General features: G+C 39.9%; 2 protein-coding genes across 2 annotated transcripts; one reads left to right on the top strand and one right to left on the bottom strand.

Annotated features, from left to right (window-relative positions):
* Positions 1-90: 90 nt before the first annotated feature.
* Positions 91-3,520, bottom strand: LOC104454089 (ubiquitin-conjugating enzyme E2 variant 1D). The gene is made up of 4 exons (XM_010068822.3): positions 3,294-3,520; positions 1,621-1,760; positions 804-929; positions 91-477 (listed from the first exon to the last, which is right to left on the bottom strand). Exons 1-4 carry the CDS (start codon positions 3,325-3,327, stop codon positions 337-339), a joined length of 441 nt encoding a protein of 146 aa, XP_010067124.1. The 5' UTR covers positions 3,328-3,520; the 3' UTR covers positions 91-336.
* Positions 3,521-8,329: 4,809 nt separating this feature from the next.
* LOC104454088 (pentatricopeptide repeat-containing protein At5g04810, chloroplastic) lies at positions 8,330-15,516 on the top strand (the record flags this gene model as incomplete). The annotated part of the gene is given in 11 exon segments (XM_010068821.3): positions 8,330-9,194; positions 9,197-9,312; positions 10,002-10,129; positions 10,524-10,664; positions 11,016-11,102; positions 11,471-11,624; positions 12,051-12,110; positions 12,699-13,127; positions 13,546-13,841; positions 14,116-14,245; positions 14,646-15,516. Coding segments are annotated over 11 exon segments (2,928 nt in total), but the record flags the coding sequence as incomplete, so codon positions are not given.
* Between the last annotated feature and the right edge of the window lie 529 nt (positions 15,517-16,045).

Raw genomic sequence — 16,045 nt, 5'->3', positions numbered from 1 at the left:
TTCTTGTGGACAAGAAGACTGAAATAATCACCGCTATCAGCCGGTCAGATCTAAATGCTGCAATAGGCAAAGAATAGTGGCTAATTATGGTAGTGACTGGAAATCAATTTTGACACGCGGATTAAAATTCCATTCACCAAACAATCTTTCAAGACACAGTTTAGGCGAAAGAAGTCGATAGAACAACAATGAACCCAGGAAAAGGAGACGGCTTTTCTAGGGCCATTCCCCTCCTCCACGATCGTGACTTTAAAAGCATCGACATGGCATTACAAACTATATATCACGTGTGCCGAAAGCCCACATGCTCCCTTGATTTCTATGTCATATTCAAAGCTAGAAATAGGTGCCTTCAGGAGGCTGGACAAGCTTCCTGTTGTGTGGAGCTGCCATTTCCTTCTTCAGCTGAGTCAGTATGTCCTCCATGGTGTACTCCCTCTGCCAATTTGCGAGCAGACCAAATTTCTTCGGCTCGACCTGAAGAGAGCAGTAGTCATTAGGTCCTTCTATGTCAATGTCCAGATATCATCAAATCCTTATATTGAATGTGTGACATCCAGGCTTTTATGCAGAATATAAGAGTTTCGAGGATCACAGAAGTGATAGAACGCTCAGTGAACTTTGATCAGAAGAAATGCAAAAGCCAATCCTTTTCTCAAGCAGAAACAAATGATGGCTATATGATGTCATGAAGATGCTTCACTGATAGACACGGATATAGACAATGCAGCATGAAGTCATGATCGTGCACTAATAGAAACCACTACTACATTCCACAAGCATAGGAGCATGAGATCAATTACCACTCCAGTTTCATGGTTAACGCATGTCATGTTGATGCGTGAATGAAAACGAACAGTGGGTGGCTTTTCCGGGTAATCTTTGTCGCAGAACAGCTTCAACTGGTAGATACGACCTTCATGTACAGTCTGGGAAAAAGAGCAAAATCTGCACCAGTAAGCAATCTAATAGACAGCAGTGAAAATGAACAAAAACAAATATGATACTTTGACTAATGATATCAAAACGTAGTCCAAAACATATATTATTACAGCCAACATGGAACAAGAATTCAGGCTACATCTTCATATTGTGTCAGGCAAATATGACCTCTGATTGGATGGATGAGAACTTCAAATTTCTTTGCAAAGTGAACTGGGATGGTGATCAGAGTTAATACTTTGTGATCAGTTTAATGTATTCCATGCTCTAAGCAACTACTGCCCTAGTTAAGCACGGAAAACATTTCCAGTCGCATCTAAACAACAAGAACAAATTTTCGAGTCTTAAATGTCTTATTGTTCTAACGGCGAAAGCATATGCTGACCACAAGCATCATATTTCTATAAGTTGCCATCAGTAATGAAAAGTGCAACATTAACCATGGGACCTGGTGTAGCTTTAAAAGACCGACTAAAGTTCCCCGAGATTGTAATATCATGACCCTAATCAATACAATCTAATTCAACCTTTCAAAAGTCAAATACTTTCATCTAAGAAACCAAATCTACACAATACATTAAAAATTGCAACTCATATGCACAGATAAGAATGTTTAAGTACAAAACTCTCTTCACAAGTTGCGAAGCATAATAGATTATTAATCACTGAAAACCGCACATTGTGAGGACCAATGATCGTGCCAGTCCAAGATCTCATGTAAATGTCGTCTCCATCATCCATCCCGTAGCTGACAGTGCCATCTCCAATTCCTTTTTCTCCACGCTCAAGTTCCTCCAATAATCTGAAATTTCGAGGAACTAAAGAAGACTCCAAAAGTTAGATGTCGTAGTAGCTTTGCAAAGTTAAACATGTAAAGAAGCACCTACTCGCCATTATAGGCAATCAAGAGGTTCCCAATCCAAGCATAGAAGCTTCATCAGATGCAAACATAACCGCGTGCTCAAGGGAAAATGGTGATGAAGCAATCATTCCCACACAACGAACAAAATGTTAATGTTTTTGTTATACTTGCCATAGGATATTTGCGAATAAAGCTAGTAAAATAGTTTGGTTGATTAAGCGAAAGTGATAGCATTTTTATATGAATTTCAGTACGAGCTTGTTTATGCAATGTGATAGATACTCAAAAATTGTCATACTTTACTGACAAACACGCTCTAATATTTCGCTACACCCACATACCAGCAATTTAAGACAATAATCAAAGCCAATGCCCTTTGATGACTTAACCATGAAAGTGTTCCCAAGCCTATACGAAAATAAAATTATCGTGCAGTTGGACAAGCAAGACTTCCCACAAGACAGCATCCAATGATCCATTACCTCACTCGTCAATTCAGGATCTCAAACTTCACAATTTCAAACACTCCCCTTAAATTAATAGTCTAAATAAAAAAAGAATGCTGCCACCAATTCCTACGAAGATATAGGCTGCTTTTCTAGATGAGCAACAATGAAGAAAACACAACCAACGAAATTTTTGCATTAGTGAAAGTGGAATAACACCAGCAACTTAGACAGACTTTCAGCTTGATTGAAATTGTAACAACTGACTGACCGAAGATATTGAGCTCAAGTCACATCGAACCTATAATTTGCACTTGTACTAACTGAGTGCAAGAATTCAAGAGGAAAGTGGTTTTGTACAGGTACAGCGCAATAGCAAAACAAAACAACGTGCATGAGGCATCAAAACAGCTTTTCCTAAGCTATCTTTATCGATCTATATGCATTTGCAAGTACTTCCTCATCAAATCAAACCCCGGAACATCATTTCAAAATCTCGCACAAGCCACCGAAAACCTCAGGCTAGTCCAAAAATCCAGCGCGTGAACGCAAAAGCATTTTCAATAACACATCATTGACATACACATCCAAAAGCCCTAAGAAGGAAGAGCTAGCTAAGCACGACGGTCAAGTCAAAAAAAGGCATACATACAAAGATCACGATCCCGCAACAGCCACGAGCCTCACAAACAAAAGGAACACACGCGGCAAGCATAAGAAATTCGCCATCGAACAAAGACTAATACACAAAAGGCCAGCCTACATCATCCAAAGCACAGAATATCGCCGGCACTCCCCCTACACACTGCATCGCACCTAACTCGAGAAAACATCGTCCCCAATTCTTCGCCGACGAGACGAAACCACCATCGTCAAGCCAAAACAGACGCATGAACACGCTAACACGGCGCGCTCGCCAATCCGCAGAATCGCCGGATCGATGAAGCGCGGAGCGAAAGCGAGCGACCGCGAAAGAGCACGAGACTAAGAGGGGCCGAAGACCGGGTCGAACGACGAGGTCGGGAAGGGTTTTGAGAACTCACCGACGACCCCCGATCCTCCCGAGCCGAGCGTCATGGATGAGTCGAGCCGAGCGAATCGGAGTTTCCGCGGCGGGAGCTACCGGAGATCTGATCGGAGGAGAGAGAGAGGGAGAGGTAGAGAGAGAGAGGGAGAGGTAGAGAGAGAAAGGGAGAGGGAGAGGAATGGTTGCAGAGACGAGAGAGATAGAGTCAAGGGATGAGAATCTAGGTAAAGAAAAGCAAGGCGTAGACGACGATGGCTTTAAGAGAGCTTTAAAATGATGGGAAGAAAAAGAGGAATAATAAAAAGGAGGGGGCGAAAAAATCAAAAATGGTGGGGGCATTTTTTCGTTTTTTTTTTTCTGGAGTGGGGGATGAAATGAGTGGAAAAGGAAAAGGAAAAAGAAAAGTAAATTCTTCCCTTTATTTAAAGGAAAATATACGGTGTGAAAGTATTTCCGAAGACCCGACCTGAAAAAAAAAAAGGTATTTTCTAGAAACTTATTTTTTTTTTCTAGGAAAGGTATTTTCTAGAAACTTATTTTTTTGGGAAATGATATTTTTTTCTTGTGCAATATGAAAGTTAATTTTCTTTTGTTCATGACTTGCGTTTAAAAAAAAGTTTTGAGTACAATTTCAAGCCCCGAGCTTGGCCATAGGGACCTAAGCTCGATTTCGCAGCACTTGAACTCCCTCTTGAGGGACTTGAGCCTGGCTGGATAGGGTCTTTGACATGAGTGCCAAAGAGTTGGGCTTGGGTACTAAAGCCGAGGATCTAGCCTCGATCTCAAAGGATCTAAGCCCTATGTCGGGGTGTCAGGCATAAGAGTTAGGATCCTAGTCTTAATTCTTGTCTTGAGAGATTTAAGTTAGATTGGAAGGAGCCTAGGTATGAGCACCTCTGAGCCAAGCACGTATGTTAGTTATTTGAGTATGACCATTGAGGTCCTAAGCGCAAGAGATAATGTCTCGATCCCAACCTCAAGGGACTCGGCCTTGGCTTTGGGCATTCAATTCGAGATTCGAGCATGGGCATCGAGAACTTGAGATGGCTGCTGAGAACCCTAGCATGAGCACTAGAGTCCTTGGCTTGATTAGAAGGCTTAATTGTGTTTTGTCAATGATTTTTAATTTTCAAAAGAAAATGTAATTTTTTTAATATAAAGGCATGTTTTCTATCGATTGCAAAAATGAATTTTCATTTACTTATTTCCTAAGCGATTTAAATGCCAAAAAAAATGAGAGAATAATTTTTTTTTCAAGGGGGAATTTTGCTCGACCAAACGGCCAAGAAGAAAGAGAAAAAGAACCAAAGGAAAGCATATATCATTTTCTTTTCTTTTTTTGTTTGACTTGATTTTAGACATCTCCATAAGAGCTATCAATAATTACAAAATAGAGGTCTCCATGTAATTTGACATGGTAACAGACGTGTTCATAATTTAATGGGGAGAATCTTTCCGAACTGACGTGTTGAGAACTAGTTTATTTATTTTCCATGTACGGGACGGACGTCCAAAATTAAATGTTGCGCGAATACGAGCCGGCGATCATTATAAAAAAAAAGGAAAAATGTGGAGTCGGGATGTAAAATAAATAATGGTTATTAAGTATTTGATTTAACCCCAATTAAATTTAAAAGGAAAAAAAAAAAGGCCAAAAGGGGTGGGGCTGGGATTCTGAGAATAAAGTGCGACTTTTTTGCCCTTAAAATTAAGCAAATCTAATGCTGAAGAGAAGAACCTTGCCCCTCAGCCTCTTGAATAATTGCTACATCAGTCTGACTTTTTTTAATTTAATTCAATCTAGTCCTTGAACTTTTAAGAATCTAATTAATATTATTATTCCATTAAAAGTTTGACGCCCGTCACCGACATGACCATGATTTCCACGAAACTCACATGCCCCATTCGTGTCTTTATTCACGTATATGTCGTATAATTCTTTTGACCAGATAAACTCATGTGGTAGTCCTCGCAAAAAAAAAAAAAAAAAAAATTGCACATGACGTGACTATATACTTAATGGAAAGACTATATTAGTTAATATCTAAATGTTTAGGAACTACACTAAATAAAAAAAAAAAAAAGGAGGGTTAAGGAGGTTAAGGGTCTGCATGATAATACTTTTTTTTTTTTTTCTATTGTTTTTTTGGAAAGACTACATTAGTTAATATCTAAATGTTTAGGAACTACAATAAAAAAAAAAAAAAGGTAACATAAATATGTTTGATAGCGTTAGTTAATTTTTCTATTCCTAATAAATTAAAAAATATTAGTTGAGGAATGGATTTGAAACAATTTCTAGAAATAAGTTTTTTTTTTCTTCTTCCTTCTCTTCTAACTAATCGCTAGAGTCTCACCACCTATCGCCGGCCATTGCCATTGGTCATCAGCTAGAGTCTCACCACCTATCGCCGGCCATTGCCATTGGTCATCAGTTGTCGCCATCAATCGTTGATCATCACCATCGTCCACAGTTGTCGGTCACTACCGATCGTTGCCCACCACAACGACCGACTAGAGGAGGAAGAAAAAGAGAGAAAAAAAGAATAGAAGAAATTTTGTGTCGGAAAAAAATTTGTGGTCACACCAAACAGGAATAGAAATTTTGTGCAATTATCAAATACGTTATTTTACTTAGAAACTATTTTATGAAATCAAAATAGAAAAGATCTATTTATGAAAAAAAAATCGTTCCCATCAAGTGCACCCTAATGCCACGAATAACCACCAAAAATCTAAAACTAGTGCACATACGACAAATTTACAAAAACTAATTTTTTTACTATAAAAAACCAAAATTAGTATATTTGTAATAAATTTACCATCCATCCACGAAAAACCATAAACTGGAAGAGGGTAAAATCCCAAATTAGTACACTTGTTAATTGTTACATGTTATCTAACTTGGAAATTTGACGATGAAATATAACGAAAACTAACACATGATAAATTTTTTACACGTATACCGCTTTAATTATGGACCTAGGCTTAAAGCCATCTAAAGATGGGGCCAGAAAAGATGGGGGTCAGTTTCTTGTAAGTATGCCTTCCCACTATGGGCAAACCTATCATTCAAGCCCGGCGAATCTATCGTTTAAGTCCTAACAACCTTTTAGTAGAAAACCACTCTGACTTTTAGTTCAAAACCTAGAGACACTCAGAGATGCTATAATGGTAACATTTCTAATTATTCAAGCTGCATTTCTTAAAGGATCCTACCAAATTAGATGCTATGATGGTAACATTTCTAATTATTCGAGTTGCATTTCTTAAAGGATCCTACCAAACTTGAGAAGAAGAAATGTTTAAAAAGACATTGAGAGTTTAACAAAACACTCACTTTACTTAAAGGGACTCCGCCCAACACATTACATCATCCTTGCTTTTTATAGGCATTAGGAAGTCACAAACAACAAGAACCAAGCTCACGGGTCCTAAAATAGATAGAGCCTCCGAAAAATTCGGTTGGGAATTATTCTCAGCGATATGAACAACGGCAATGAATAGTGATTTCCCTAGCCTATGCTATAGTGATTTGCGATAGTCAGCAATCTCTTTCGTCATGGGCATTGTAGTCGTAGCCTAAATCATTAGAATTATGCATTCTTGCCAAAAGTTGTTCTTTGTATTTTCGCTCAAGTTCTACAAGTCGATCATAAGAGGGAGTTCGAGTATTCCACATATTTGCTTCATTTGATGAAGATGCTTCTTCATGATTCCTAGAGGATACTGGAGTGTCGTCAGGCTTGTTTGGCTGAAGCCAGTTGAACATAGTAAGATGTATCCATTCCTAGAGATAAGGACAAGGGTCATTGATCATAGGGTCTTGAGATAGAGGGCCCTCATTGTGCATAACGGTCTTGAGATGATTGTGCATGGTTTTGTCATTTCTTGGTCATGTGATGATGGAGATGACCTTGCAGCATGTTTGAATTCTTTGAAGGCTTCTTTGGCTTTTGGTGCAAGGCTATAATAATTCCATGTAGTTGGTAATTATAATTCCATACATCTTCAGGGATGGTCTTGTTTTTCCTAGCACAAAACTCTTTGAAGTTCTTGATGTGTTCACAACAACCAATAGGGCTTGAAAAAGATTTATAAATTCGAGCTTTCTTAAGGTGCGGCTAAGGTTTATAGAATATAATTCCTATGCTTTGTGGAGCATTTGTGATGATGCCATTATTTTTTACAAAAGCCTATGGTCTTCGAAAGAACAAAATAGTGTGGATCTTTAGGTTTGGTCGGACAATTCTTAGTTCTTATTATAGAATGTGCTTATAGTGAATAGGAGGATAAAACCAATTGAGGAAAGCTAAGAGGTTTCTGTCACTTTTCTTTTTAGTGTTTCGTTTGAGCCCAAATATCTTGGTTAGATTAGCAATGAACTTTCTGATTAGAATTTCGATAACTATTAAGTACTTATTGGTTAAATACCATAATAACCATCGAAGTTGATCAGGAAAGTCATCCTCCTTCTAGATCAATGGGTGTATGAACGGATAACTGGAGTTTAATTTAAAAGGATAAATAATTGAACATTCATGGAGTCCTGAATAAATCCATGTGACATAACCACATGTGGTGACTAAATTGGGCACTGGTTCCTTTCGCGAGAGGTCTAGTGTTCGTATTGCCACATAAAGCCTTCCCGAGGAACATGGTGGTGACTCTACTCCCTTCAAGGTTTACTCCAACCGTGAAACGGCGTATGGAGGTTCCTGAGTTACCTAAAAAAAAATAATAAATAAATAAATTCATGTGGCATTACCACATAAGACTTTCCAGATTTTCAATGAGACTATCATTCTATATTTGTTTAATTTCCTGGTCATTAGCTAGGTTAATCTCGTATGTTTTTTATTTTATAATTTTTATTTAGTTTAAGATTTTTCGTGGTATTAATTCTAGAAAACAAAGTACAACGATCACATTAGATATTAATAAGAAAGTTCAGGGGCCTATCCGCAATAACATAAGGTTGAAGAGGATGGGATGCAGAGCCGGTACGAGCTGAGCGCTCCATGCTACGGAGTAAGGACTGACCATTTCTAACCGTTCGTCACTTTCCCTCCACTCCACTGGCGATGCGATGATGGACGCGCTCTCCCTCCCGCCCCGCACCGCCCACCCGCCCCGGCTCTCCCCCGCCGCCGCCGTCGCCGCCGCGAAACGCCGCGCCTCCGCCGTCTCCTTCTCCCTGCGGCCCCACCGCGAAGCCGAGCCCGAGCCCGAGCCCGAGCCCGAGCCCGAGGACTCCGCCTCGAACCCCTCCGGCGACCCCGAGTCCTCAAGACGCCTCCTGCCTCGTCTCCCTCCGCTAAGCCGAGCGTCAAAGTCCCCGGAAACCCGCTGAAGAGCCTCGCGAGTCCCTCTCACCGTCCCGATTCCGCCTCCGTCGCCGCCGCCGCCGGCGCTGCAACGACCTTTTCTCTCTCCAACAAGCTCTGGCTCTCCAGCAAGCTCGCTCCGCCGCCGCCTCCTCCTCCTCCGCCTCCGCCGCCGCCGCCGCCCGAGCTCCGTGAAAATGACGTTCGGGAGGGCGGAAGTCGAGTATCCGGGGATTCGGATTCGGAGGACGACGCTCCGGTGGCTATTGATTACCGTCAGTTAGCCAAGATTTTCGTCGGTAATTTGCCTAACTGGATTAAGAAGCACGAGTTGGAGGAGTTTTTCCGCCAGTTCGGGCCGATCAGGAATGTGATCCTCATTAAGGGACACAATGAGGCCGAGAGGAATGCTGGTTTTGGGTTTGTTATCTACGGCGGTCCGACCGCGGCCAAGTCTGCGATGAAGGCGGTGGAGTTCGACGGAGTGGAGTTCCATGGAAGGGTTTTGACGGTGAAGCTGGATGATGGAAGGAGGCAAAAGGCGAAATCGGAGGAGAGGTTGCGGTACGTGGAGGGGAATGGTGGGGTGGAGTTAGGACCAAGTGGCATGAAGAGAGGGAGATGTCGAGGAATGCATTTAGGAGGGTTTTGGAGACGGAGCCAGAGAATTGGCAAGCAGTTGTTAGCGTGTTCGAGCGGATAAAGAAGGTATAAGCTTGTGGATGTTTCAAATTGTTTGCATTGCTTGTTGAAATACTTTTAATATGCATTGTCTTGTTTGTTGATGCACTGGATGATGTTAACGACTTCCATGAAATATTCAGCAGAAAAGTGAGATTGGTGTAAAATAGTTGCGGATTACACTTGTTCGAGGTTACATTTATCTTTTGTAGAAGTGTAACTTGCAGGCATGGGTGATCACCTACGGAACAACTAGAAATTGGAATAATTTGTATGTACCCTTTATTAGTTCTTGGAGGACATAGAAGAATTCTGGGTCAAAATTTATATAACTTGTGTGATAATTGTGATGCTCTCCAATTTGTGGTCTTTTTACGGTTGAAGATTTGCTCTTAGCAGAAGTTTTGACTGCTAAAGTATGCTTCATTCAACCTTGGGTCATTGAGTTAGTTCTTATATCATTGCTCCAAATGGTTGTCCTTCCTGGAGAACCTCCTACTCTAGGCCCTGCATTCTTTCACTGTAATATTACCAGATTTAATCATACTGACATTCTTATTCCTGGATATGGTGACTGCCTTTTGATGCTTCTCAACTAGTCTTTGTCATTTATCTGAAGATCTAATTCCTACAATAGAATGACACTTTTACTTACTGAGAAGTTCCAACTTTGTCTTATGAGTACCTCGTTTCGCTTATGCTATTCTTCTTGCTAGCCATCCAGAAGAGAGTTTGGCCTGATGGTAAACTATTATGCAAGAAGAGGTGATATGCACCGAGCACGAGAAACATTTGAGAGTATGCGAGCAAGGGGAATAGAGCCTACCTCACATGTTTACACCAAGTAATAACTTCTGCTTTTTTCTCCAGCTCACTAGAACTCATGCGACTGCTCTACTTAGCTTGATGTGTTATTGCATGTTCTATGAGGTACACTTGCTAGTCTAGTGCAATGGTTCCTGGTGTTTATAATAAGTGAAAAGTTAAACTTGACATGAGAATGCTGTTGTTTTCATGCATGACCTGTCTCGTGCATCTTTGTCAGGAGTAGAACACTTTCAGCGAGTTATATTCTACGTTCAACCTTATGATTAAAAAATCCACCATCTATGCTCACCTGATGTCTTTGGCTATACTCAAATAGATATACATGTGTATCCCTCCTTTTTTCCATAGTAAAAAGTTATATTTAGGTATCCTTTTTCATTAACTCACCAAGGTTTGTATACTTTATGCAGTCTTATTCATGCTTATGCTGTTGGTAGAGATATGGAAGAAGCATTATCTTGTGTAAGAAAGATGAAGGAAGAAGGCATTGAGATGAGCTTGGTGACTTATAGCATACTTGTGGGAGGATTTGCAAAAATTGGCAATGCTGAGTAAGTAAACCATGCACTTGATGAATTACATGAGCAAAAGTCCATCATCGTAAAATTAGTCATTCTCTTTGGTGGTGAAACAACAAAAGATTCATAATAATTATTAGTTTCTGTTGGAGAGTTGATAAGTATATCTATATTTTGCTTTTGGAAAAGAGTACTTTGGCTGCCTTTTGTGATAACAGACATGCATGAGAAGTCTCTTCTGTGCTTGCGCCACTAATTTCTTAAATCCATTCTAACTCATATCCACACTTGCACTAATTTGATATCTGTGTCCAACTTATTTTTTTATTGAAGAGGTAAATTTTTGTTCTTGTATACTCACACTTCTTATTACTGTTTTGGAAGAGCTGCAGAATACTGGTTCAAGGAGGCTAGGGAGACTCATGCAACGATAAATGCAAGAGTTTATGGGAATATTATATATGCTCTCTGGTGAGTATCTGTAATTCTACTGTGGGTGAAGAAGTTAAGCAATAAAGAAATTTAACATTTTTTCCTGGGAGAATGGAAAACAACCTTCTTGATGGCACTTCATAGATATGCACACACTTGCCCTTAGGTCTACATTCCTTTGGATTTGCATGTCTTGCTTTTTAGGTAAACAATATTCTGTGTCCTATACCTCTTCTTTTTTGGGTAAATTAAATGGATTCTTCTTTTATGTGAAAAACCATTTAATTTTGCTTCACATTTTTGCTTCTAACATTTTCTTCCTGCATATATTTCGATATGTGTTCTACCAGGTGAAATAGTGTACTTATAAAATTTTAATTCTTTTTTGGTCCTTTTCCATCTATTAGTCAAACATGCAACATGGATCGAGCTGAAGCATTGGTAAGAGAGATGGAAGAAGAAGGAATAGATGCTCCAATTGACATCTATCATACCATGATGGATGGCTACACAATGGTGGGCAATGAGAATAAATGCCTTGTTGTTTTTGAAAGACTTAAGGTATGTTTTAAGCACTTTAGTCTTTGCTAAGTTAGTGCTGGTTTGATTTTTCAGAGTTTGTTGCCAACTTCTCAACTTTGTGAAAATTATGTCAGATGAATAGTACTATCATGGCAAAAATTTGCCTTTATGTACAAGATTTGACTTTTCTTTATGTTCTGGTCAAGTATCATAGGTGTTATTTGTCTAGCTTTGGGTATCTTTTCAATGAGTAGGGGCATTGGAAACATTGGACTTCCGCAACGAGTAGTGTGACTTATGGATTATATGGATATTTCTTTATCCTTTTGTTTTCTCATGACTATTTTTACTTCGAAGAGTGCAAGTTGAAGCATTTTCCTGCCACATCTTAACATGTGTCTTCTGAAGTCATTAAACATGGCAATTGTATCAGAAAGGTACCTGAATGTTTTTTCCTTTTGATAGGAATGTGGCTTCACACCTTCCATAGTTACTTATGGATGTCTGATCAATCTCTACACCAAGGTGAAGCATTCTTTGCCTTTGCTTTCTATTTCATTAATTGCTCTCTATATTGTGCGCCTCTGGACTTGAGATATTAATCATGTTCTTTACTTAAATATGATGTGCCTTTCCTCTTAACTGATTTACTTACTTCTGGTTCCTTATCCTATCAGTATTGAATACAGTGCTAGAGTGTGCATGCTACTTTTGGATAACATCACGCTTTGTAATGGTTCGTGGATTTGTTTAACTTATATATGTATGCATCTTCATTATCCCCAGACTTGGTTGCTTTTGTTGGTTCTGTTTCTTTCACCCAGTCATGGGACTAATTATTGACCAAGCAGTAGTGTATGACCCACAGCAGCAAGTTTCCTTGCGTAGCTCTGCTAGCTTTCACTTTTTGGTGGTTAGTTTAGATTGTCTAGGTTCATGATAGAACATGTGGCATGCCATGGTGTATGATTGTACCTACCTATTATATATATTTTAATATGATACGCCTTGTGCACTGATGGAGATAATGTTTTCTTCATATTAGATGGGAATTTTTTATGCATTGATCCATGTGGGAGACACAAATTAAGTTCTTCTTGTTTGTCATCTCAGATTGGAAAGGTTTCTAAAGCACTAGAGATCAGCAAAATGATGGAAGGGGCGGGCATAAAGCATAACATGAAGACCTATTCAATGTTGATCAATGGATTCCTAAGACTAAAGGATTGGGCTAATGCATTTGCAGTTTTTGAGGATGTAATCAGTAGTGGTTTGAAGCCTGATGTAGTGCTGTACAATAACATCGTCAGAGCATTTTGTGGGATGGGAAACATTGATCGTGCAATCAGCACTGTAAAGCAAATGCAGAAAGAGAGGCATAGACCTACCTCACGTACATTTATGCCCATCATACATGGTCTTGCAAGGGCTGGGGAGATCAGAAGAGCTCTAGAGATGTTTGATACAATGAGGCGGAGTGGATGCATTCCTACCGTGCACACTTACAATGCTCTGATTCTCGGTCTTGTGGAGAAGCGTCAGGTATCTTGTTCTTAAGGGGGGGAAAAAGATGTGTTAACTTTCCATTTTGGGGATAAAGAATTGGCTGTGAATGCAAATAATTTACCATGACCTTGCTGGTATTACTTGGATTGCTTTCATTTTCATCTTTTTACCTTTTGAGGCAAAGGTTTGGCTCAATGGATTAAGGATTGCCTTGCAAGGTCCAAGGCCTGCTCTTGAACCTATGCTTGATTCATGGGCTTGACTGTACCCATACGGGATTGCTCGTGTGGACAGTCAAGTGGCTTTTGACTATTATGCCAGATTCAGTTTATTCTTTGCTGTTCATGGTCTTGGTCTTAGTTTTTGTGAAGATGCATATTTATCATGTATGTTATTATAGCCATTTACTGCATAAATTGACCACTTGACACTGCTAATATCCTATCTGATGCAGATGGAGAAGGCTGTTGAAATATTGAATGAAATGACTCTGGCAGGCATAAGTCCAAATGAACATACATACACAAACATAATGCATGGTTATGCATCACTTGGTGACACAGGGAAAGCTTTTGAATTATTTACTATGATGAGAAACGAAGGCCTGGAACTTGATGTGTATACATATGAGGCATTATTGAAGGCATGTTGTAAGGCAGGAAGGATGCAAAGTGCGCTGGCAGTTACTAGGGAAATGAGTATGCGAAGGATTCCCAGAAACACATTTGTCTACAACATATTGATCGACGGGTATGAATGCTGCAATTTGTGTTAGCATAACATTGCTAGGCTCAATCAGATGTCAAGTATTCCACAAGAAAGATGGGGCGTGGGTGGGGGCAGGGGTTCGTACATGTCTATCTTCATAAAAAAAGAGTGCCAAGTGCCAAGTCTGTTCTCTTCCTTTATTTCTCTTTTTTGAAGTTATTTTCAGATTGAATCTTTACTTTAGCCATCGCTTTCATTTGTGAATGCAAATATATGCTTTTATCCCCTGTTTTAGAAGCTCTATTTTGTTGTGTAGATGGGCTCGAAGGGGTGATGTCTGGGAGGCTACCGACCTAATGCAACAAATGAAAAAGGAAGGAGTTAAACCTGATATCCACACCTACACATCCTTCATCAATGCTTGTTGCAAGGCTGGAGACCTGGCGGTACCTTCTTTTTCTTGGGATTATAATGACTTGTCTTTTTCTTGTGTTGTACATATTAAACTGTGTTCTCGTGGTCATGTGGAAGACATTAAACTGTGTTCTCATGGTCATGTGGAAGATCTGCGTACAGTTTGGTTAGATGTTCATTGATGTATGGACTAATTATAGAGAAATCCATCTTCTGTGGTAGCTCTTTATCATGTTAATTGGAAGTTGGAATCCATCTTTCTCCTAATTGATATTATTGCTACTGATGACTGTGTGCCCTCAGGTAATTGCAGCTAATGCTGCACATATGAACCTAAAATCAATTGCCCGTCTTAAGTATTAATAGTTTTCTGCTTTACACTGCTCTCCCTGATCTCGACTTCATTTCTTTCTATGACTTTCTTCTTCTCAGAAAGCATCAAAGACAATGGAAGAAATGGAAGCTTTGGGGGTGAAACCAAATGTCAAAACCTACACGACCTTAATACATGGGTGGGCACGTGCGTCTCACCCAGAGAAGGCTTTGAAATGCTTTGAAGAGATGAAGCATGTCGGTTTGAAGCCAGACAAAGCTGTGTATCACTGCTTGATGACATCGTTGTTATCAAGGGCAACTGTTGCAGAAGCTTACGTGTACTCTGGAGTTTTATCTATATGCAGAGAGATGATAGAGTGTGGGTTCACTGTTGACATGGGGACTGCTGTTCATTGGTCAAAGTGTTTGCGCAAGATTGAGAGGACTGGTGGGGAGCTCACCGAAGCGTTACAAAAGACTTTTCCTCCCGACTGGAGTTCAATGCACACTCTTGATAATACTATGGATGGTGGGAGTGACAAGGAATCTGATGTTAGCGATGACGACTTATTTTATGCTGCTGCAACTGATGGTGACAATGATGATGAAGACGATGACGACAATCTCAGTCTGAGATAATGGTAATGATCTGGTATATGTCAGCGTGCAAGAGTTTTTATGGATCCCTCAAAGCACTTCCGATCCTATTCGAAGAAGAGGTTCTATGTGTTTTCCCCTGATGATCGAATAGTTGCTGTAAACTTCTGTTATAGGTGTAGGGACTATATGGGGACACCGACTGGGTTCAGAAGGGGGCAGAGAGAGAGAGAGAGAGAGCTGATGTTGCCTTTTTTCTACCCTATTTGTGCATAGGACAGCAGGGTCCTATGCTGTAAACTTCACAATGCAATCGTAGACGAGACGAGTAAATAAATGGATAACCATCTTTCTACTCTTCAAACAAATAAAATGATTCATTGTTGCTTTTTCTGTGTGCTTTGGAACGGAGTTTTACCATACGATGCAGCCTCTCGACACCTTCTGTTTTGTTTCTACGAGTAACTCTAAATATGAGCATGGTGCTCCTGCAGTCCACTGCATGAAGTGAATGGTAAATAGATGGGCTGACACGCCCAAAGCATTTGCAACTTCTTCGTGACAACAGCAGAAAATAACAAACGGATTCACGTGAGAGCACAAGCTGCATTTGAGTTTGGAAATCTGTTCCTCTTTTCCCTCTCGTATCGCCGTTGCGACGGTTACCGTAAGTGCACGTTCTTTGCGATACCGGTGTCATTTCTCTTCATTTATCCTTTTAAATGTACAGATTTTGTTAACCAGTGACTATTAGCACTTGTTAAGTGACTAATTAAATGCCGTTTTCAATGTATTAGCATTTCTAGTAAAGTGTGCAATCATTATGCGGCATGCTTAACAAGTGTACGAGAACACTCGCCAACGAAGCTTTAAGATGTGTACACACATACGCATATATATTTATATTTTTCTCATCCCAT

This window comes from Eucalyptus grandis, chromosome 7 (genome assembly GCF_016545825.1).
Source record: "Eucalyptus grandis isolate ANBG69807.140 chromosome 7, ASM1654582v1, whole genome shotgun sequence".
Classification (NCBI taxonomy): Eukaryota; Viridiplantae; Streptophyta; class Magnoliopsida; order Myrtales; family Myrtaceae; genus Eucalyptus; species Eucalyptus grandis.
The sequence above is the reverse complement of the archived record's forward strand: the minus strand, read 5'-3'. Positions and strand labels throughout refer to the sequence as shown.